The 25,054-nt window shown below is 36.4% G+C and overlaps 2 protein-coding genes across 2 annotated transcripts; one reads left to right on the top strand and one right to left on the bottom strand.

Moving 5' to 3' along the window:
- The first annotated feature begins 2,093 nt into the window (after positions 1-2,093).
- LOC145635855 (beta-glucosidase 12-like) lies at positions 2,094-5,982 on the top strand. Its single transcript, XM_081687225.1, has 13 exons — positions 2,094-2,279; positions 2,401-2,470; positions 2,759-2,817; positions 2,907-2,982; positions 3,089-3,166; positions 3,291-3,378; positions 3,560-3,815; positions 4,096-4,211; positions 4,370-4,587; positions 4,738-4,769; positions 4,959-5,061; positions 5,167-5,275; positions 5,686-5,982. The coding sequence occupies exons 1-13, from the start codon at positions 2,094-2,096 to the stop codon at positions 5,861-5,863; spliced, it is 1,569 nt and encodes a 522-aa protein (XP_081543351.1). The 3' UTR covers positions 5,864-5,982.
- A 677-nt stretch (positions 5,983-6,659) lies between these two features.
- Positions 6,660-9,621, bottom strand: LOC145634591 (uncharacterized). The gene is made up of 2 exons (XM_081686009.1): positions 9,464-9,621; positions 6,660-7,601 (listed from the first exon to the last, which is right to left on the bottom strand). The coding sequence occupies exons 1-2, from the start codon at positions 9,588-9,590 to the stop codon at positions 7,141-7,143; spliced, it is 588 nt and encodes a 195-aa protein (XP_081542135.1). The 5' UTR covers positions 9,591-9,621; the 3' UTR covers positions 6,660-7,140.
- Between the last annotated feature and the right edge of the window lie 15,433 nt (positions 9,622-25,054).

The raw sequence follows: 25,054 nt of genomic DNA on the forward strand, positions 1-25,054 counted from the left end.
CTTTGTTATGCATTTCTAAATGCCTAACATTCCTCCCTTTAAAATTCCTCGTATGTCATCAATCCTTTGCAAAAAAAGGGACCAATAACATGCTTCTTATTGAAAATTAAGAACCAATCATATTCGTTTGGTTAGTTATGGGAAGAGGGATTTTAAAGGGAGGAATGTTAGGCATGTAAAAATGCATAACAATGGGTATTCATGTAATTATACATATGTACAAACGAATACATATATTGGTATCATTGGATGATCAAATTGTACCACTGAAAATACTGTGATACTATATATGCACATAATGGTATAATATTTGCATTCAGTTGTACAAAATTTATGCATAAATAATATCACTATTCAATGGTATCATATAAATTTTCAGTGGAACAATCAATATGTGGTCCCCCCATCACGTGATACAATCCGACCAAAAAGTAAGTGGGGTCCACCTACAAACCTCTCTCTTCCTATCTCTCTCCTCTTTTCTCTCTCTACCATGTGTTTTTAAAATATTTTAATAAATGTTAGGTATTTACAAATGCATAACATTCCTCCATTTCCACTTTCTCGTTATGGGAAGTACAAACTTGAGAAAAACGATGGAGAGAGAAATTAGAGTGGAGGAATTTTAAAGGGAGGAATGTTAAGCATTTAGAAATTCATAACAAAGGGTATTCATGTAATTATGCATATGTACAAATGAATAAATATTCTGATATCATTGGATGATCAAATGGTACCATTGAATATACAGTGATACTATATGTGCACATGACGGTATTATATATGCATTCAGTTGTACTAAATTTATGCGTAAATAGTACCACTGAGGATTCAATGGTACTATATAAACTTTCAGTGGAACAATCAGCATGTGGTCCCCCATTACGTGATACAATTCAACCAAAAAATAGGTGTGGTCCACCTACATGCCTCTCTCTTTGTATCTCTCTCCTTTTTTTCTCTCTCTACCATGTGTTTTTATAATATTTTGGAAAATTTGCAAATTGCAGCCATTTAAATTTTTTTTTGCAAATTGCAGCCCAAAAGTTCGTATATATTGTAAATTGCAGCCCGATTTAATTTTTCATCGGTTTACATGTTGAAAAATTTTCAGTTAAGGTTTTAGGGGTCATTTAAGCCCTTAGGGTCCCGAATTGAGCTCGGAATTAGCAAAAAAATAACGTAAGTGTCTCATATTTACAGTTTCCCACAAATCGATACAATTTTGTTATGTAAAACGAGATACTTACGTTATTTTTTTGCTAATTCCGAGCTCAATTCGGTCCTTAAGTGCTAAAATGACCCCTAAAACCTGTACCGAAGATTTTTCAACTTGTAAACCGATGAAAAAATTGAATCGAGCTGCAATTTACAATTTATACGAACTTTTGGGCTGCAATTTGCAAAAAAAAATTTAAATGGCTGCAATTTGCAAAATACGAACTTTAAATGGCTGCAATTTGCAAATTTTCCTAATATTTTAATCAATTTTATGCATTAGTAAATGCATAACTTTCCTCCATTTCTAGTTCCTCAATAAGAATGAGATTAGGATATAAAGAGTGAGAAAGCATTAAATATACAACAGAAAAAGAGGGTTAATTGGGATATTTGAAAAAAAAAAAGAAAAAAAAAAAAAAGAAAAGGAGGAATGTAATTTTAGAATACCCAAATAGAAACCAGGAATGTAATTTAAGGACGGAGGGAGTTTTTTTTTTTTTTTTTCTTTTCGAAACGTGTAATATACATCAATAGTTTACTTCAAAATGCCAATTATTAGCCTGTCATTCATAATGTACGAAAGGTTACAACTTACAATGTACAACAGTAAAGGGGGCTACTCTTATGTTCTTTAGCAATTAAAAGGGGATCATTTCAAGAGATTTTATACAGAATTAATGAGATACTTGTGTTATTGGAAAAAAGTTTGTTATAAATAAAGTGGTATATGCATTTTCAATAATGCAAGTAACAAATGTTTTTTTGTAACATTAGTTTGTTTATGTTCAACTTTTACTGCATGCACATAACTGTATAAGAAGGCAACATTAACAAGGGAATAAAAACTTAGGCATTAATTCAAGTGTATAATCATGAGAGTAGATGTTCAATCACATGTTTTCCTTGTCCAACTACTGGTACTCGTCCTTTTTATGCTTGGACACTCCAATGGTGCCCTTGATATCGATGTCATTCGAGCCGATTATGGGATTGGTGCACTCAACAGGAGCAGTTTTCCTGCAGGTTTTGTTTTCGGGAGTGCTTCATCGTCGTATCAGGTGAGTTAGAGCTACATCTCTTTCTCTATAAACAGTATGAATGTCATGAAAACTTATTACATTGTGGAAAATATTGAAAGATAAATAATAATTGTGTTTGAGACCTGTTTTTCTTTAACAGTATGAAGGTGCAGCTCATTTAGATGGTAAAGGCTTGAGTATATGGGACACTTTCACTCATAAATTTCCAGGTTTTATGTTGTGTCCCTTTTTAGCATTCGATTGCTTTTGTTCTACATCGATCCAATCTTTATACTACCTCCGTTACAAGTTATATGCAACAATTAGACATTTTCCCTCTCTGTTTTATGTCAAATCGTTGCACTGTAACGGAGGTAGTACATGTTTTGTTTAGTTATTAGCATAGTTGAATTGTTGTCCTGGTCTTTATTTGTTAACTAGAAGAGATAAGAAGAATGCTTTGTGTAAAATCCTATGTAATCTAAAATGTTGTTGATTAATGTATATTCATTGTGCAGATAAGATCAAAGATCAAAGTAACGGTGATGTGGCTATAGACTCATACCATCGCTATAAGGTAGCTTCGAGTGTTGCTCAACTTAGATAATGAAGCAAATGGCTATTAATAAATGTGTTAATATCATGAAGCAAATGGCTATTTTGTAGGAGGATGTAAAAATCCTGAAGCAAATGGGATTAGATGCCTATAGATTTTCAATTTCTTGGTCACGGATTTTACCTTGTACGTAATGTATCACACCCTTTTCTTGATTTGATTTCCAAATCATGTGTATCATACATTCCTACAGATTTTTCATTCTGAGCTGCATAATCTGATGACTGAACAGATGGAAAATCACGCAGAGGCGTGAACCAGAAAGGATTAGCATACTATCACAACCTTATTGATGAGCTAATAGCGAATGGTGAAAGAATTCATACCTCAAATCTTTTTTCAAAGCTCTCTTTCACTGTAGTGTAAATCTTGTGCTGTAATTAATAAGCTGATCTTTTTTGCAATACTGCTGATTATATTTTTTGTATTGGTAGGTATAAAACCCTATGTGACTCTCTTCCATTGGGATCTCCCACAAGCATTGGAAGACGAGTATGGTGGTTTCCTCAGTCCTTATATCGTGTAAGTTATTTTCTGAGTGGCCTGGCATGATTGATTTCTACCTTTGGACAACTTACAGACAAAAAGGATAGGATTTTATATACCTATGCCCAAGCCATATATGTTCAGCTTTTCCCATACATTAGCTAAGAAATTCAACATTTAAAGAACGAAAATTTCAATCCTTGTCACAATCTTGCAGGGATGATTTTAGGGATTATGCAAATGTTTGCTTCAGGGAATTTGGTAACAAAGTGAAGCATTGGATTACATTGAATGAACCTTGGACCTATAGTAATGGTGGGTATGCGTATGGGGTTTTGGCTCCTGGCCGATGTTCAAAATGGCAACAGCTTAACTGTACTGGTGGAGATTCATCTACTGAACCGTACTTGGTTACTCATCACCAACTTCTTGCTCATGCAGCAGCAGTGGATTTGTATAGGCGTAAATATCAGGTTTATAAACTTCTTTGATATAAGCCAACTTTACATTAAATATGTCCTGTAAGTCATAACTTTTTTAGTTGTGCAGTTTCATAAATGACTTGATTGATCAGTAGCACTTAGTATTTTGCATTTCAGCTTATTGGACTTGTATAACTATCTAACTGTCCTTGCATTTTTAAATCGCTTCAAAATAATGTATCTTAGCATGATCAACAACATTTTGTCACATGAACAAAGAAAAATTCACTGACCTGTTATCTGATTACCCTGTTATGACTTATGAACACAGGTTTCTCAAAAGGGTGTAATCGGTATTACTCTAGTGGTAACTTGGTTTGTTCCACTGTTTGAAGTACAACGCCATCAGTTTGCAGCAATGAGATCACTTGACTTCATGTTTGGATGGTGAGCTGTGTATCTATTAAAACTTGGGTCCTTCACTGAATCTACATTTTTCAGCACCCATTTCAATTTGATCTTGTTCTATTATATATCATACTAGGACATAATCTATCTTTATTTGACATAGAAATGGGATCTCATATTGGAAAGGTTGCATACAGGTTTATGGATCCAATCACGAAAGGTGAATATCCACATACCATGCAGTCCCTTGTAAAAGGCCGGTTGCCTAAATTTTCTGCCGAGCAGTCTAGGATGGTGAATGGATCCTTTGATTTTCTGGGTTTGAATTATTACACTGCTAACTATGCAGCTTATTCTCCTGACCTGAAGCAGGCAAAACCCTCTTACATCACTGATCCTATTGTCAGACAAACAGGTATGTTTATAGTCTTACAGAATGTTCTGATGTACCTCCTACATAAATCAAGAAAAACTCGTTACATTTTTCAGGAATTGCTAAGTAATCACGAAGCTTTTGCTGGTTTTTACTTTTTACTACGAGTAATAATGGGTTGTTTCCTTGCAGTGAAGCGAAATGGAATTCCAATTGGTCCAAAGGTATACGAGTGATTCCTCATTACCTCGAAATTTCTTATTTATGAATTATACAAGTTTTTTTTCGTTTAAATCTCAAGTATCATACCTGATCCTAGTTCTTGGTCCGGGATGCCCCCCAAAAGGGTTGTTTCCTTGACTTAAAGGGTAGTACTCCGTAACATTGTTCATTTTGCCCTTCTCATTCTGCAGGCTGGTTCAGATTGGCTGTATGTTTATCCACGAGGAATTCGAGATCTTTTGCTGTATGTGAAGAGAAAATATAACAACCCTTTGGTTTATATAACAGAGAATGGTGGGTTGAGCACTATTATATTGCACCTTTTCTTTCTCTATAACTCAAGTGTGCGGCAGAAATTTAAATGATCATACTCAAAACTGTCGCCTCCTCTTTTTGCAGGTGTTGACGAGGCTAACAATAACAGTTTGTCACTTGAGGAAGCACGTAGTGATAAAATGAGGGTGCAATACCACCATGATCATCTTGCTTTCTTAAATCTTGCAATTAAGTAAGTGATTTGAATTATTTCTTGATAGAGGGATAGAGATGATTTCATTCTACAATGAACATGTTTAATTTTCTGATAAATGATACTCGTAGAATCGTTCACTCTACATCCAACTCTTTAGAGTTCACGAAATCACGAGTTTAACTAGATTCAATCTCAATCTATCCATTTTTTAAGGGGTGTTATGTTCGGTCTAGACTGAGGCCAACTTTTTTCCAGCTCAAAGTGTGATTTTCCTATGTTCAGCTCTAGGCTTAACTCATTAAAGAACAAAGGAATCCCTTAGGCCTTACATAGGTGCCAATGCAATTATTATCATTACTGATAGTTCCCTCAAAGATAATAATTGCATTGGCACCTACTTGTTCTTGTAGAATCTAGTGATTGATTGCAGTGATTTTGGATTGTAGGGAAGGTGTTAATGTGAAGGGCTATTTTGCTTGGTCATTGTTGGACAACTTTGAATGGTACTCCGGTTATACTGTCCGATTTGGGATCAACTATGTGGACTACAAAGACGGGCTAAAACGATACCCTAAACTTTCTGCTCTCTGGTTCAAGAAGTTCCTGCAAAAGAGGATACATTAAGGCCATTCAAGCAAAAAGAAAGTTGAAAAAACTGTGATGTCATACTCCTAAATGTCCTAATGGCTGCCCGGCGGGTTATCTTAGTGTCTATTATAATCTCTGTGTTCTGAACTGATTGTCATTTTGATAGTATAATTTTAAAAAATTTTAACATAAAATCCTGACCGAGATTATAAATTCAAACAATTGAGTGGTTCAATTAAACAAAAGTTTAGTGGGTGATGACTGATTATTGCTTGCTTCATCATTGTAATCATTTAATTGTGGTTTAAAATCTATCAATTATTGTTTCCAAAGCGTTTTACCTAAAGCTCTTTCTACAACTAGGATAACAGTGGAGCCAATGTGAACACTAAAAATTACCCAAGTCCAAAATTTCACCCAATAGAAACATCTCCATATAAACACATGAAATGGGGCTCAATTGTTTGAGCCGAGGGCGCCTGTCATGGACTACTATCACTGCAGAATCATCCATGGTGACAAATAACCATAGATGTACAACCCTCCTATAGCTGTATGGGCTGCAAACAACATACTTCATTTAAGTAACGATAGAAGACATTCATATGTAAACACAACTATGTCAAGAGTTTTCTTGTAGATTTCTGAAACCAATTTGTTTTTTATTGCAAGCTTCTTGAAATCTAACCTTCTCAAACAACACATGCAAGTGTCAATTGAAACCTTAAAGGCATGTGGTGAATTTTCATTCCTTCAAATGTCGACAAGTTAATCTGCTTTATGTCAAAATAGTGTTTTAGGGTACAATGAAGGAACCAATCTAGAAGACGGGTAAAGGGAAATGTTGACAGGTTGGTCAGGTAATTTAACACTCTTTCCTTAAGTTAAACTTCAGGATTTCAAAAAATAAGGGAATCTGATGAATGTCAGTCACCAAACATGGAGGGAACAACATATGAAGAAAACTTCATAATCATCAAACTCAGCACAAGCCCTATAGCCGAGCTGTACACAGCTTTCATGATATTGAACGTTCTTTCCATGAGCTTCATCACTTGAGCATTTTTCCATCTTACAAATGACCAGATTTTCAGTGTAAAAATATGCTAGATCTAAAGCGCAGTCAATTCCTTCTCAAAAGTGTAGGCATGATTTCATGTATATATACCCCTAGAGAGCCCTCAAAACACTAAATGGAGCACCCAAAAAAACTGGCTCACATCTCTGAGATACTATCTCCTGAAGTTAGACATGTTGCAGGATCCAAAAAATCAGGTTCAAAGGATAAATGTGACGTTCTCTTAAGGAGGAGGCTAAAGGGAAGGGTTTGATTTTCCTCGTATAAACTGCTTGAGCATGGCCTTTTCTTCATCTATTTGCTTCTTTTCATCTCTACTCCTGGGTTTGACCTTTCTTTTCTCATCCAGTATCCACTTGAAGATCTCTCGTTGCTGATCCTCAGTAATTGGCTCATGCACCTTCACAAGCTCTGCAATCGGGGTAACAGGTGGATATTCTGGCTCCACACTTTCATCAGTAGAAAGTACATCCACTGCAGCTGGTGTTGCTGGTACAATTGGCTGCCCATAAAAATTAACTTCCGGTTCACTTGTCTGTGCAGGAAGTGCAAGCTCTGCAGTTGGGGTTGCTGTTGCATATTCTGGCTTCTCCACAGAAGTGACTGTTGGTGCACTTGTAGCAGGAGGCCGAGCTTCTTCATGCTTTTCACTTTTCGAACTTCCATCTTTCTTTTTTGACATTCCAAAAATATAAGCTGCAACGTTGGGTTTGTCTTATAAGTGACAATTGATCAAACTCATAGTTCAAAGCCTAACTTGATGAATTCACTTCACAAATGAATTCTTTCATAATTGCACCAAACATAACATGCACCAAAAAAGAAGGGGAGCAAGGGCAATGAGGGCTGGAGATAGGCAAAAATAATATTTCCAGGAATTGGAATCAGATAGGAATTGTCTGATCTATGATGTTAATTTATTTAAGTGCAAACTGCTTTTTGGACAAGGACTAAGCAATAGTGGCAGTCTAGACTGCTTGTTTTGAATGCCATTTATCTCGATATCCACAAGCCAGGTACGAGCACTTTGGTCCAGAATCTCCAGATAAAATAATGACCAAATCAAATCAGTTTGAACTACTGGATTTATCAATAAAGATCTTTGAAATGGGCAAAGGTATTGGATCAAAGAAGAAACATCTTGAATGGACAGGTAAGACTATCTTCTCAACATCTATACTTGTAGATGTTGTTGAAACAATTGGTGACACAACCGCTCCTATAAGTTATGTAAAGCAGAAATCATTGATGACACTTACAACGGTTACAAGTCATATATTAAATCAAAATCAAGTCATAGAGGATCATCAAACTACTATATAGTCAGGCACAAAGGTTTCTGGTGAAAAGTTCATCACTGGACAGCTAGAACAAGATAAAGCTGTCACAACACAATATTACAAGCATTATAAAAAGCTAACCATGTTAGGTAGCTCTTTAAAGACTTCAACCAAATTTTACTCTCACAATTTGTAAGGACTTATAACCCTGCTTGCAAGCCCTTAACCAGCATGAAAATCAAAAGCAGTTAAGGCTTAAATGATCAACTCATGAGCAACAAATTAACAAGCAACAAAAGTTGAGCAATCATATTTTCATCTTTCCCTATCCCTCCGCCTTATGTTAGAAGTTGAAAATGCAAGATTCTTGACTTCAACAACATTGGTCATCAATCTATTAACTCGTCAATGGAAGTAGTAACAAAAATGCTAATTAATGTTGGGTAATGACTCAGCTCAGGTTTTCACATTCCCCTGCACATTCTCCACAAATGCATGCCTAGTAAGAATCGACTACCTCAATCTTGGATCCTTTTCTTCTCTACCATACATAAAAGAGAATTATCCTTATAGAACTCAGCAATAACGTAACACCAACGTTTACATAAAAGTTTCTATCGATAAAATCAACTCTCCGGCCTCCACCATTAGATTATGAAATCAATACACTCATCAATGCAAATCATATTAATTCTAGCTATAACTACCCAGCCGCTGAATCAAAGAACATTAGAATTCTCGCTATTAAACATTCATGTTAAAGATTCAGACCCTAACTGGTTCAAAAGTAATCTTGAAGACAATATGAGATTAACCCGTTCCTCGGATTCATATACATTCTAAACTATCTAACTTCAAATTCAACCCATACCCTAATTTTCCTATTCTCTCCTCTTTTCCAGTTCTTCAGTTCATCAATGTAGCAAATTAAACCCTTCTAACACAAACCCACTATAAAAATCTCATTCCCATGTTTCCCTAAACCCAAGAAAATCACACTAAACACCAGAAAACCCTAAAAAAAACTAGGCATAAATTATAAACAGAATCCTCTTTCTGATTCCATTACCCATTTCGAAGTATCTCAGGCACTAAACATACAAATATCCAAATTGGGGCAATAAAAATGCGATTAAAATTGCAATAATCAGAAGAAATAACAAGAAATTAAGCAATGGAATTGAAAAAATGTAGTACAAAATCAGCAAATTAGAGCAGAAAAGTTGAGATTAATAGCAAAAAAAATGCAATAAAGGGAAGAGAGAGAAAGAAAGTGACCTCCAAAACCTAAGTTGACAACCATTAAAACTCTCCAAACAAATTTGTAGCGCTGCATTCGAGAATCCATAGATGGGAAGAACTGACGCTTTGCTTTCTCCTCCATTGGCGTTTTTTCGCTTGGCATTTTTGCTTTGAGGTTGGAACGGTTTTCTGAAGAAAAGGTGTAGCTGTAGTAGAAAACTTGTAGAAAGAGGCACGGCGTACCAATTATTCTTACCGGAGCTGTTAATAACTGAAATGACCTTTCTAACCCCATATAAACGGAACTTGTTAATATGACATATTAACAAGTATTTACTAATATGTCATATTAGATGAACCCTGTGTGATTTGTTTATATGGTGTTGAAAAGGTCATTTTAGATTTTTAGTTATTAAAGTAAGGGTAAAATATCGTAAAAATTTGGGGTATTTAAAATATCATACTAACATTTGACTAACATCCGTCAAACCTTACATTTCTACACATAGGATAGGAAAACTTGTTGTTTTGTTTGTTTCTCCGTTCGAGAACTTCATCTTCTCCTAGTCGTAACGCTCGACGCTTCGAATTCTATTTCATTTACAGCTACGATTTGGAGTTGGTGGCAACGAATTGGAGTTGGTGGTTGCGAATCAGCAAGCTATAGCTACGGTTTCCAAGGTTTGAGTGGGTGGCGGTGGCAACCGAGCAATGTATGGCTAGGTTTTCTAAAGGATCACTATAGTAAAGAAGCTCCAAATCAGTGGAGTGGCAAATTCAGACATCAATATGTTGTTCGCTTTCTCTATCGCTCGACGCTCCAATTTAGTGGAATTCTAATACATAATCTAAGAGAAGAGGAGGGAGTTCGTGATTTTTAGAAAGTGGGATTTTAGAACGGGGATAGAAACGGGGTCTCAAACAATTGTTAAACGTTAGAAAACTCCAGGTTAATTGCCACATCACCATAACAATATAATAACATTAAAATATTTCACTCCAATGCTCATAAGTACGAAAATGCCACTACATTTAGGGGTGTCCATAATTTGGATTAAAACCGAAATCTAATCCAATCTAAACCAAATTATCAATTCGGATCGAATCCGAACTTTAAATCAGATCGTATCGGATTGAGATTTTTTAAAAATTCGGATTTTCAGAGTGGATTGGATTGACCCTAATTGGATCCAATCCAATCCGGAAACCGAGTTGTAAAATTAAGCTTGTATAAATATGGATTTCTTTGTTTTTTTTGAAGTTTAGCTCAAATACATACTACTGTATAAAATTAATTAGGGAGACTGTTGATGGTTAAATGTTTTGATGATGAGGAACTTAAACTACAGCAAACTCATTTAATAAAGGTTTTTCAAGTGTTTGTTTAGTTTAGGTGAAATTGATCTTGGAGATGGAAGAAGTAACTGAAACTAAGAAGACTTGAAGAAGTTCTTTATTCAAGAAGGTTATTCGAAACAGAAGAAGTGTTCCCTCACAGGAACTGAGTTCCTTAACAGGAACGTTCCTTTACAGGAACTTGAAGATAGCTGGCTAAGATCTTTGGAGGAACTTAGTAAGCGTGGAGCTCAAGTAAACCTACCAGTACAGGAGCACAGCGCAGCAATGACTTAGTTAAGATTTTATCTTCTAGATTCATTGTTAAATATGTTAAGTAGGATATGCATTAGAAGCGTGGCAAGTTAGCTTGGCAAATAAATTAAAATCGGAAAAGATAAAAGATAGAATTCGAAAAAGATTTTCTTTAAATGTTTATTTCTTAAAATTAGTTTGTTAAAAAGATATTATGCTTTTTAACTTAATCTTTCTATCTTATTTTTCGGAAAAGATTTTCTTCTAATGATTTACATAAAAACCGTGTATAAAGATAAGTTAAGTTTAACTTATTTATCTTTAAGAAAACCTACATTCTATACAAGTAATACTTGTATAAATAGTAGAGAAAAAAAGGAGTTTAGGTTTTTTGTGAGTTTTATGCGTGAAGAATTTACAGAGCTTTAATTGTGTAAGTTTGCCAAGCTTATCATCTTGTCATATTAGTTTCGGGTTTCATGCATAGCTTGCCTATCATATACTAGGTGTCTTTACTTGTAATTGGTTTGGGTTATTTGGGTGAGAGTGTTTTTGTTATCATTGCATACAGAGAGAGAGCTTCTGTTGAGAAGTTGAGAAGATTTGTGCTTAGGGAGTACGAGAGAGAGTCTAAGTGTGGGACTTAGATTGGGTAGAACAGAATCCTATTCTGTAGCAAGTTCGGTCAGAAACTTGTGAGTAGAGGTTTGATTATAATAGGTTGTAACTTGGTGTTTGCCCTATTATAGTGAAATTGTTTGTGTTCGAAATCCCTAAGGTAGGGTCGAGGTTTTACTTCTAGTTGGGCACTAGAAGGTTTCCTCGTAAAATCCTGTGTGCATTGCAAGTTCCTATTTTATTCTGTTTTATATTTGAAAAAGTAGTCACTAGGAACTCACCTACAATTCACCCCCCCTCTTGTGGTGTTCGTCTCAACTAACAATTGGTATCAGAGCAAGGTTCTCACGTGCAAGCAGATAACTTTGCTGAGTAAGTTCATGGAGAGATGAATTACAAGGAGAAACTTGAAGAAGGGTACTCAACCCAACGTCCACCTATGTTCAATGGTAAGTTCTATGCCTACTGGAAGAACAGGATGGAGATCTTCATCAAGGCTGAAAATTACCAGGTTTGGCGTGTTATAGAAACTGGTGATTTTGAAATAACTGCAACCAATGACAAACATGAGGTAGTTTCTAAATCCATTTCTGATTATGATAAAGAAGATTATCAAAAACTTGAACTGAATGCTTTAGCTATAAAGTATTTGCACTGTGGACTTGGACCCCATGAACATAATCGTATCATGGGATGCAAGTCTGCCAAACAGATTTGGGATTTGCTACAGGTAACTCATGAAGGTACTAACGAGGTAAAACGTTCTAAAATAGATTTATTGATGTCTAGGTATGAAAGGTTTGAAATGCAATCTAAAGAAACCATAGAAGAGATGTTTACCAGATTCAATGATATTATTAATGAACTGAACTCCCTTGGCAGACATATTCCTATTGATGAACAGGCTAGGAAGATCCTAAGAAGCCTACCACAAGATGAACGCTGGAGATCCAAGGTTATTGCTATGCAGGAAGCTAAGGACTTCACCAAGTTTAATATGGAACAACTAGCGGGATCATTGATGACACATGAACTTCATCTGAGTTCCAATACTGAAAGTTCCAGAAGTAAAAGCCTTGCACTCAAGGCTCAAGATTCAGAAGAATTAGAAGTTGATGAGGAAGAGATGGCTATGCTAGTGAGGAAATTTAAAAGGATGATGAATAACAAGAAGTTCGACAGGAACAAGAAGTACACAAGTTCTAGAAACACAACGTGCTTCAAGTGTGGGTCAAAAGATCACTTCATTAAGGATTGCCCTGTACAGGATGGAGAGAAAGGAAAGACAAAAGGCAAAGAGCAATCCAAAGAGTCAAAAGTCTATAAGCCTTACTTCACCAAGGACAATGTGAAGAAAGCCATGCTAGCTGCTTGGGGAGATACAGCTTCTGAAGAAGAGGAGGACCAACCATTAGAAGAAACTTCTCATTTATGTTTAATGGAAAAAACTGATGAAGCTGCCAAACTAAAGGAGCTTGAGTCTGAGGTATGGTTCTCTTACAATCAATTAAAACATCTGTCTAAAGAGAATCTAATAAATACTATTTTGGAAATTCAAGAAGATTTAAAGGAATTACATAGATCCAAACAGCAAAGTGATAAAGCTTTAGTAACTTACAAAGAGAACAGTGAATGGGTTGATAACATGAAGTTTGACATTCAATACAGGTTCTTTAGTCTGTTTGATGATAATAAAAATTTAAAAGAGACTATAGAGAATCTGAAACAAGATAACATACTCCTGAATGTGGAATTGTCTTTGTTAAAACTCAGTGTCGATACTCCTAATTCTGAAGTTCCTCCACCTACTGATTATCCGAATTTTGAAAAATTAAAACATGATTTGGAAGATTTAAAAACGGATAAGGCACGTCTTGAGGGGGAACTTGAGAGAGCTAGGAAAGGTAAGCAACCAATAGAGTATAGAGTTCCTGATTGGATTACTAAGGCTCAAACCAAGAATACTGAAGGTTTAGGTTTTAAAAACAAGTTCCAGAAAGAAAAGAAGTATGTCAACTTGCCTAGTAGCATTGTTTGTTATTTCTGTGGCAATACAGGACATAAGCAGGTTAAGTGTCCTAAGAAAAAACAAAGTACATAGAAGAATGTCAAACATGTAGAACAAATCTGGATCAAGAAAAATGAATCAACTCCTGTTACACAGGAACCCAAGGAAACCTGGGTTCCTGACTCTAACGTTTAATTCTTCCTGCAGGTTCCAGTGAGGGGGAACAACACTTGGTACCTCGACAGTGGTTGTTCTAAGCACATGAATGGAGATAAATCTAGATTTCTCTCACTGGATGCCTACTATGGTGGAACAGTGACCTTTGGTGATAATATGAAAGGTGATATAATTGCTATTGGAAAGATAGGAAGGTCACGTTCCCATGCCATTGATAATGTATTTTTAGTCGAGGGCCTCAAACACAATTTGTTAAGTATTTCACAGTTTTGTGACAAAGGTAATTCTGTTAGCTTTACTTCTAATAAGTGTAGAATCATCCACAATGACACTGAGAACATTATTTTGGAAGGAACTCATAAAGGGAACACATATATTGTGGATCTTAATGAGGTTCCTAACAACAGCTTAACATGTCTTAGTGTTATTGAAGATGATCCTCTTTTATGGCACAGAAGGTTTGGCCATGCAAGCTTTTCTTTACTTGATAAAATAAGATCTAAGAACTTAGTGGAAGGACTTCCTTGCATTAAGTTCCTGTATGACAAAGTGTGTGAAGCTTGTGCTAGAGGAAAACAGACCCGAATTTCCTTCAAGTCCATAAAGATGGTAAGTACCAAAAGGCCTTTGGAACTCATTCATATGGATCTCTGTGGTCCAATGAGAATCCAAAGTAGAAGTGGTAAGAAATATGTAATGGTTATTGTTGATGATTTTTCAAGGTTCACTTGGGTTTTCTTTCTTGTAAGCAAGGATGAAACGTTTGATGAGTTTGTTGCCTTTGTAAAGAAAGAACAGAGAAGAACAGGCAATCAATTGATACATCTTAGATCAGATCATGGAACAGAATTCGAGAATTCTAAATTTGATGAATTCTGTACTGAATATGGTGTGGATCACAACTTCTCTGCCCCAAGAACTCTACAACAAAATGGAGTGGTGGAACGCAAGAATAGGAGCCTTGAAGACATGGAAAGGACAATGCTGATATCAAGCTGGCTGCCTAGGAACTTCTGGGCTGAAGCAGTAAACACAGCATGTTATATACTTAACAGAGTATCTGTTAGGGCCATCACCAACAAAACTCCCTATGAACTTATGAAAGGGAGAAAACCTAACATTTCCTACTTTAGATCTTTTGGATGCAAATGCTTTGTTCACAATAATGGTAAAAGAAACTTGGAAAATTTGATGAACGTAGTGATGAGGCAGTATTCCTAGGATATGCCTCAAATAGTAAAGCTTACAGAGTCTATAATAAAAGAACTATGTGTGTTGAGGAGTCTGTACATATTATATTTGATGAAACTGAACATTTGATTGATGTACAGGATTGTGATGATGATTTTGAAATTGGACTTATGCGTAAGCAGAATCCAGATGAGGAACCAGCATCACTGCAGAAGCAGCAAGTTGAAATTGCAGAAGTAACGAATCATGAAGCAAATGCTGAACCAAAGATGGAGAACGCACCAGGAACTCCACTTCAAGAACAGACTGATGACCATAATGAAGGCCAGAATGTGGAAACACCTGTAGAAGTCCAACTGAGTTCCATGAACAAGTTCCTACAGAAGAGCCAGTCAACAACAATGAAGAAAGATTGTATCCAATCAAAGATTTCACTCCAAGGCCCTGGAAACATCAGAAATCCCATCCAGTTGATGCAATCATGAGCGATATCACAAAAGGAACTCAAACCAGATCTCAGCTTAGGAACTTCTGTGCATTTAATGCATTCCTCTCCTCCATGGAACCTAAGAATTATGTTAAGGCTTTAACTGACGCTGACTGGATTAATGCCATGCAAGCTGAACTAAATGAATTTGAAAGAAATAAAGTTTGGCATCTAGAACCTAGACCAAAAGACAAGAAGTCCATTGGACTAAAATGGGTATACAGAAACAAACTAGATGAACATGGTATTATTGTCAGGAACAAATCAAGACTAGTTGTACAAGGTTTCAACCAGCAGGAAGGAATAGGCTATGAAGAGACATTTGCACCAGTAGCCAGGTTAGAGGCTATTCGTTTACTTATTGCTTTTGTTGCTTATATGGGATTTAGGCTGTACCAGATGGATGTCAAATGTGCTTTCTTAAATGGATACTTAAATGAGGAAGTCTATGTGGAACAGCCTCCTGGATTTGAAAATCCAGAGTTCCCAAACCATGTCTATAAGCTTGACAAAGCTCTCTATGGGTTAAAGCAAGCTCCTAGAGCATGGTATGAAAGATTATCTAAGTTCCTTTTGGCTAATGGTTTTAAACATGGTAAAATTGATAAAACACTATTTTTAAAGTCAAATGGAACTGATATCTTAGTTGTACAAATTTATGTTGATGATATTTTATTTGGTGCAACTAACGAATCTCTATGCAAGTATTTTGCTGACCTTATGAGTGGAGAATTTGAAATGAGCATGACTGGAGAATTAAACTTCTTCCTTGGTTTACAAATCAAGCAAACTGAAGAGGGAATTATGATTCATCAGCAAAAATATATTAAGGAATTGATCAAGAAATACAAGTTGGAAAATGCCAAAACCAATAATACTCCTATGGGAATTGCTACTAGATTAGATGAAGATCCATCTGGAACTTGCATAGATCAATCTATGTATCAAGGTGTGATAGGCTCACTACTCTACTTAACAGCTAGTAGACCTGACATATCTTTTAGTGTAGGTCTGTGTGCCAGGTTCCAAGCAAATCCAAAGGAGTCTCACCTGACAGCAGTAAAAAGAATTCTAAGATACTTGAAAGGAACTGATGATTTGAGTCTCTTCTATCCCAGAAGTGATTCTTTTGATTTAAATAGTTTTACTGATGCTGACTATGCAGGTGATTTGGTTAATAGAAAAAGCACTTCAGGTATGGTACAATTTTTAGGTCCTTGTCTAGTTTCTTGGGGTTCCAAGAAGCAAAACACAGTCGCTTTATCTACAGCAGAAACTGAATATGTGGCAGCAGCAGCATGTTGTTCACTAGTTCTATGGATAAAACAACAGGTCAGAGATTTTGGTATTATTTTTGAATGTGTACCTATTTACTGTGATAATACTAGTGCTATATGTATTTCTAAGGATCCAACTCAACACTCAAAGGTAAAACACATCCGCATTAGGCATCACTTTCTAAAAGATAATGTGGAGCAAGGGAATATAAAGTTAGAATTTTGTCAAACTGAAAATCAAATTGCAGATATTCTAACCAAGCCCTTGAACAGAGAAAGATTTGAGAAATTGAGACTGGAACTTGGGATGATCAAGCTGAAGTACTAGCCTCTGAAGTTCCAAGATATGGCAAAGTCAAAAATAATGTAAATAAAGCAAAAAGAGCTTCTACCACAACCTTGGTGTGATAAACATAGCTAATTTAAAGTGTCACCGTTGTTAACTACCAAAGGTAATTTCATTAAATTGCTCAACGGTATAAGTTATTAAATTTGTACATTGCACATATGTAAAAAGCGTGTTCCAATTGTGTTTTGTAGAAACTTCATTTAAGATTAATTGAATTTGGAAAGTTAAGTTTTTGAAAGATTCATCCAGTAATTTAAAATTTGAAAAATTAATTGAATTTGTTCAATTAATGACTGAACAGTGAAACTTCCTAAATTCCCTCACACCGCTTCATTTATTATAAAAGCTGATTTCACCTACTTCTTTCACCTCACTATCACATCAAATTAATCCCTTCCCAGTAAAAACTCTTTCAACCTCTTAAAAACCTTTCCTAAATCATCAATGGTGATCATTGCTGAATTTGTCTCCTCAGAAGAATCACAAAACTCTGAAAACACAATTCAAGAAGAAACTTCTCCCTTAGCCATGGTAAACTACAAATCATCCTCCACCTCAAACAAAACTTCTGAAAACCCTAGAAAATCTCCTCCAAAATCAAAAGAAGTAGAAAGTAAGAGCGATCAAGGGGATTCCTCTGTCTCAAGCATTCTTCAACGACTAAAAGAGTGGAAAGAAAAGAAACAAAGTGAAAAGTCTCTTGAAGAGCAAATTGAGGAAGTTGACGAGTTTTCTCAAGGGAAAAACTCAGAAGAGACAACAGAGGAGAACAAAGATGAAGAAGAGATGAGTGAGGGAGAAGAAGAAGATAAAGAGGAGGAAAACAATTCAGAAAAGGAAGAATCTGAAAAGGAAGATGAAGAAGAGGAAGTGACTGATCAAGCGGAACTTGAGTCACAGGCTGGAAGGTATGTAGTTGGTCATCGCATTGATGTTGTTTGGTGTAAGAAAGCAAGATTTCTAGAATTTCTTGATTTAATTAAGTTTCAAGGTTGGGAATTTCTGTTGTCAAGAGTTTCAGCAAACTATATGTATCTTGTAGCTATGACTGAATTTTGCCAAAATTTTCAAGCAAAATTAGGGACAATTTCAAGTGTTGTTAATGGGGTAAAAATCGAACTGAACATTGAAACCCTAGGTAAAATTCTGAAAACTCCTACTGAGGGGTATGACACTTATATTAAGGGAAAGGGAAGTGTCAATGTAGGTAGCTATTTGACTGGTGATATTGTTGAGGCCTTAGGTGGTCAGAGAGGGAAGAAGGTTATTAGTCATAATGATTTTAGTCCCTTAAACAAGCTGTTGTTTAACTTGGTAAAGAAGACTATTCTGCCCAGAACTGCTAAAAAGGGGGAAGCATGTTTGTTGGATATGGCAGTGATTTTCTGTATTTCTAAGAAAATCAAGGTTAACTTTCCTTCTTTAATGTACCAGCACTTAGCACACTGTGTTCCCAATAGGACAAAAGTGGGGTATGGAGCCATTTTGTCCACTGTATTTGAGAATGCTGGAATAGTTTTGAAGGGTAAATATGGGGCTTTAGATGAAAAGCCAGAAAATGTGATTAATGAGGAAACCCTGGCTGGGTTAAGTTTGGAAGTGGTGCAAGGAAAAATTCAGAAAATAGAGAAGGGAGAGAAAAAGAAAGAGAAAGTGACAGGGAAGAGGAAGGAAAAGGTTGTATCTGAGCAGCCTGTAAGAAAGAGCAGGAGAATTTCTGCCAGTGCTGTTCCTCAAACCAGTATGGAACAGCCATTGGAGTTGGATGTTGAGGAAAATATCCTCAATGGGCAAGTTGCTGAACTAGTTGACAGAATGGAAAAGGTTGAGAGTCAAATGAAGGACTCTGCTGAAAAGCTTCAGGTGGTGACTCTGGAAAAGTTGGTACAGGAGCAGGGGAAGGAGTTAAAGGAACTCAAGAAGCTGGTGCTAAAACAGAATAAGGAACTTCAAGAGCAAAAGGAGTTTCAAGAGCAAGAACTCAACAAGGCTCTACAGGAACAGAAGGAGGAGTTCCTGGTGAAACTCAAGGGTATTGAAGAAAGTTTGGAGGCCTTTGCACAACAAACAAATGAGGAATTCAAGAAAATTCTGGAGTTCCTTGAAACCTAGCCTGTCCTATTTCATATTCAGCCTAGCCTATTTTCTCTGTTGCAGTCATGAACAATTTTAATTTCTGCCTTTAGTATTTGAACAATTAATTTTGTTTGTAAATTTTCTAAATTGTTCAACTGGATGATAAATCTTTTGGTTTTTAATGAAATGTTGGAACTCTGCTTATACTTGTGTGTTTATGTGTATTTTGAACACTTATGCTGAAGGGTAGAACTTACTTGAGGTTGTTTAGTAGCGTTGCCTTTAGTTTCCCACACTCGATGAATTGCTTGTGGGGCTGTGGGTAGATGCTTAATAAACTTGAAAAAGCAGGACTTTTTGATAATGCCAAAAGGGGGAAAAGAAGAAGCAAACATGGAGGCTGAAGTTGTTATGGGTTCCAGTTGATAGAGTATCAGAACTTTCTCTGATATGATGCTGATAGATTAGTTTACTTTCTGTCTTAGTTATTTCTGTTTATTTTTGCTTTTAGCTTTTGTTCAGTTGTGTGTTTACTTTTTGTTTATAAATCAAAAATACAAAAATACGTCCTTCTATTTTGTTTTAACTTTCTCTAGAGTTTGCTTAAGTTTGTCATCATCAAAAAGGGGGAAATTGTTGATGGTTAAATGTTTTGATGATGAGGAACTTAAACTAATACAAACTCATTTAATAAAGGTTTTTCAAGTGTTTGTTTAGTTTAGGTGAAATTGATCTTGGAGATGGAAGAAGTAACTGAAACTAAGAAGACTTGAAGAAGTTCTTTATTCAAGAAGGTTATTCGAAACAGAAGAAGTGTTCCCTCACAGGAACTGAGTTCCTTAATAGGAACGTTCCTTTACAGGAACTTGAAGATAGCTGGCTAAGATCTTTGGAGGAACTTAGTAAGCGTGGAGCTCAAGTAAACCTACCAGTACAGGAGCACAGCGCAGCAATGACTTAGTTAAGATTTTATCTTCTAGATTCATTGTTAAATATGTTAAGTAGGATATGCATTAGAAGCGTGGCAAGTTAGCTTGGCAAATAAATTAAAATCGGAAAAGATAAAAGATAGAATTCGAAAAAGATTTTCTTTAAATGTTTATTTCTTAAAATTAGTTTGTTAAAAAGATATTATGCTTTTTAACTTAATCTTTCTATCTTATTTTTCGGAAAAGATTTTCTTCTAATGATTTACATAAAAACCGTGTATAAAGATAAGTTAAGTTTAACTTATTTATCTTTAAGAAAACCTACATTCTATACAAGTAATACTTGTATAAATAGTAGAGAAAAAAAGGAGTTTAGGTTTTTTGTGAGTTTTATGCGTGAAGAATTTACAGAGCTTTAATTGTGTAAGTTTGCCAAGCTTATCATCTTGTCATATTAGTTTCGGGTTTCATGCATAGCTTGCCTATCATATACTAGGTGTCTTTACTTGTAATTGGTTTGGGTTATTTGGGTGAGAGTGTTTTTGTTATCATTGCATACAGAGAGAGAGCTTCTGTTGAGAAGTTGAGAAGATTTGTGCTTAGGGAGTACGAGAGAGAGTCTAAGTGTGGGACTTAGATTGGGTAGAACAGAATCCTATTCTGTAGCAAGTTCGGTCAGAAACTTGTGAGTAGAGGTTTGATTATAATAGGTTGTAACTTGGTGTTTGCCCTATTATAGTGAAATTGTTTGTGTTCGAAATCCCTAAGGTAGGGTCGAGGTTTTACTTCTAGTTGGGCACTAGAAGGTTTCCTCGTAAAATCCTGTGTGCATTGCAAGTTCCTATTTTATTCTGTTTTATATTTGAAAAAGTAGTCACTAGGAACTCACCTACAATTCACCCCCCCTCTTGTAGTGTTCGTCTCAACTAACAGAGACTTTGTATTAATTAAATAACTAGTGTGTGGCCCGAGCGATGCTCCGGGTTATTTTTTTTAATACTTGTAATTGAATAGATAGGTTCATTCTTTATTATTTATTTATTCATTATTTGTTTATAATTTATAATAGTTTCTCTTTAAACCTTTGAATAAATTATTTATGGAATAACTATTGACTAGTTATATAAACATGTTCTTGTAAAAAAAATTATATAGACATATTCTTTGTATATAATTTAGGAAAAATACACTTTAATAATCCCAACTATGGGCGATTTACCTACAATAATCCCAACTAACGTTTATTCTACAATAATCCCAACTATCAAGTCAGTTTTCCTCCAGTAGTCCCAAAAACCGTTTACCTGCTGAAATGGTAAACTTTTTTTTTTTGGTTTTTTAATTGCCACATGTCAGAACATGATTGGCTTAATTTAAAAAAAATTAAAAAAAAGAAAAAAACAAAGAAAAATCAGCTCAGCCTAACCGCCACCCCCTCCTCCCTTCAGCCACGACAACCACCCTTTATTCCCAAATCTGACCATCGGGAGATCAACCATCCCGAATCCCAGCCCCGTAGCTAACCCGACCACCGCTTGCGATCTCGCGAAGCAATTTCCGGCGGGGTGTCGCGGATTCAAGCTCCAATCAGTTCACGGGCAAGGATTTCGGGGCAATTTAGGGCTGCTGGTGGTTTCACAGGCAAGGGTTTCGGGGGTGCGGCTGGTTGTGACGCACAAGGGTTTCATGGGCAAGGGGGTGTTGGTGGTGCGATTTAGGTGTTTCAGGGGTGCGGTTGGTGGTGCGATTTAGGGGTTTCGGGGATGTTGGTGGTGCGATTTAGGGGTTTCGGGGTTGTTGGTGGTGCGATTTAGGGGTTTTGGGGGTGTTGGTGGTGCGATTCAGGGGTTTTGGGGGTGTTGGTGCTGGAGGTGGTGCGATTTAGGTGGTCAGCAGGAGGTGGTGGTTAGGGCTGGAGGTGGTGCGATTTAGGTGTTCGGTAGGAGGTGGAGGTGGTGGTTAGGGCTGGAGGTGGTGTTTGGGCGGCAGGTGGTGGAGGTGGCTGCCAGATTTTTTTTTTGTATTTTTTAAAAATTTTTTTTGGAACCACTCACACGCTGACACGTGTCAAACAACCTACAATAATAGTTGTAGGTAAATCGCCCATAGTTGGGATTATTAAAGTGTATTTTTCCTATAATTTATAATATAATGAAAATAAAGACATAATTATTATCAAAATAATTTAACAACTAAAATTTATAACAATAGTTAATTTTTCTTGCTTGTATGTATTATCTCGATGATCATAATTAGCAAATAATAGGATCAAAATTGCAGTTAAATGTTCATATCTCTATCCAATCCATATACTTATATATTTATGAGTCAAGTATTAAAATATGATTAATATATGGATGAGATGGTAAGACATCTTTTTTTTTTTTTTTTTTTTTTTTTGAAGAAAACGGTTAGTGCATTTAAATCATAGAAATAGAGTCCGACAATACATACGGAGAAATCTCATCAGGCACGAGATATTCCCATAATTGTTCACAACCATACGACACTAACCTAGCTAAATGGTGGGCAACAAAATTCCCATCACGCCTAACATGTGACCAAATAATTGAGGAAAAGCACAAACTAATAGATACAATGTCTTCAAGAATACCATCAACAGTAGCGAGAGCCAAAGAGTTCTTTTTCAGCTTAGAAACCATCTGCAAGGAGTCTGCCTCTAGAATAACATCACAAAGCCCTTGATCCCTTGCCTTTTTTTTTTATCCCAAATAGAGCAGCCATACTCTCTGCCACCAACGGCTCCCAGCGAGCCTTGAGCCTACGCACAACTGAGAACAAAACTGAACCTCTGCTGTCCCGAGCAATAGCGCCCATTCTGACCCAACCATCATCAGAAATAGCAGCATCCACATTGGTTTTCACAACACCAGCAGGAGGGGGGATCCAAACTGTGCTTCCAGCAGTCTCAGATAAAGGCAGAGTACCTCCATATATTTTCTCATTGTATGCTCCAAAAATCAGCCACCAATTTGCTGTGTCGGAGGAGAGTAACATCAGCCATGGCCCAATGATTTTCGAAGACCCACCTATTTCTTCGATACCAGATGAACCAAGTGAGAAAAATGGCTCTCTAGTATGTTTCTTTTGGGAGATTTTTTGCCCAGTGAAGTAGCACTTCTCCAAACGAATCAGTTGCAGGAAAGTTGAGAGCCTCCTCACAACCACTTTTCACCCAAAGTTGGTGAGCACATGGGCATGTAATTACAGCATGAATGGCTGATTCTACCTCGAATTTACAGCAAGGGTAGAGAGCATCTTCTATCAGATGTCTATGGTGCAAGATGCTTCTGGTGGGTAGGGACTTCGAACAGCATCACCATAAGAAGTGACGGATTTTCGGGGTAGCCTCCACCTTCCACAATTCGACCCAGAATTGTTCGAAATTATCTAATGGAAGAGATTTTCCAAGAAGGTAAGCTGACTTCACATCATAATGCCCATTTCTCGACCATGCCCAAGTGAGAGTATCAACAGGCCTTCTCTCACTAATTGGGATGGCTAGAATAGCCTGCTTGTCGCATTCATAAAAAATGCTCTCAATTTTCTCCAAATTCCAACAGCAATTCACCTCGTCCATCAGATCGTTCACCATGATACACTCATTTTCGCTCCTGTCAGTGGTAATAAAGCGGCTTTCGTCAGTCACAATCCAAGGGTCATCCCATATATTGATAGTGTGCCCATCCCCAACTTTCCAAAGCATACCGTCCTTCACAAGTGCTTTAGCACTCCATAAACTCTTCCACGAATAGCTCGAAACCGGACCAAGTGCGGCCTCGAAAACAAAAGTTCGGGGGTAGTATTTGGCTTTAAGCACACGGCTGACAAGGGAATTTTCATTTGTTGCAAGGCGCCAAATTTGTTTTCCAAGGAGGGCATCATTAAACACTCCTAAATCCCTAAATCCCATTCCCCCAAGAAACTTCAGTTGACATAAAGAGTCCCAACTTTTCCAGTGAATTTTCCTTCCCTTATCATTCGAGCCCCACCAAAACCGAGCCATCATACCATGGATCTCCTTAATCAAGCCAGTTGGGAATTTATACACACCCATAAGGTATGTTGGGATCGCCTGAATAACTGACTTCAAAAGAACTTCTTTACCATCCCTCGATAAAAGTTTCTCCTTCCAACCCTGTACCTTCTTCCAAATTCGATCCTTTACAAAAGCAAAAACCGCTTTCTTCGACCTCCCTACAACCGTCGGCAAACCGAGGTATTTTACATGGTTATCAACCATTTCCATACCAAGAACAGAGCTAAAAGTTATCCTTAACGATAGAGGAACCCCTTTACTAAAAGATACTTCCGACATCTAATTCATACTTTTGTGGTTGTGAGTTCGAATCTCATGATAGATATTTCAATTAGAATATGCTCATAGTTGATAGATGATATGACGAGGGTGCAACGTGGCACATAAACATTTTTAGGAACGCTTTTTAATATATAGTAAAGTATAGATATAGATGATAGTGACTTAATATTGAACTATTTATGTTAATCATGATTTTGAAGACTTGTATTTATATTAAAGCTAATTTTTTTATAAGGACATTTTGTGAGAAACTACCTTTTAAAGCATTTTTTTTTGCGAGAATCTACCTTATAAAAATATGTTATAAAAAACTACCTTATAAAAGGCTAGCGCTAAATGTTATAAGATACTACCGTTGGTCGGAAAGTTTGAGTTGACTTAATTTTTCCGGCGTTGACCAAGTCATGTGTCGGTCACATGACATTTAATTCATCTTTCCCCATTTTTTTCCCTAACTTTCCCTGAGCCTATCCATATAATACCCAAATCCCAAAATTTTCCCCCCTTTCCTTCGTGCTTTTCCTCAATTCAGTCAATTCTCTCTCTTCAGTACTAAAATTAGGTTAAAGTTGCTTAATTTATG

The sequence above is a fragment of the Chenopodium album genome, chromosome 6 (assembly GCF_948465745.1).
Source record: "Chenopodium album chromosome 6, dcCheAlbu1.1, whole genome shotgun sequence".
Taxonomy (NCBI): Eukaryota; Viridiplantae; Streptophyta; class Magnoliopsida; order Caryophyllales; family Amaranthaceae; genus Chenopodium; species Chenopodium album.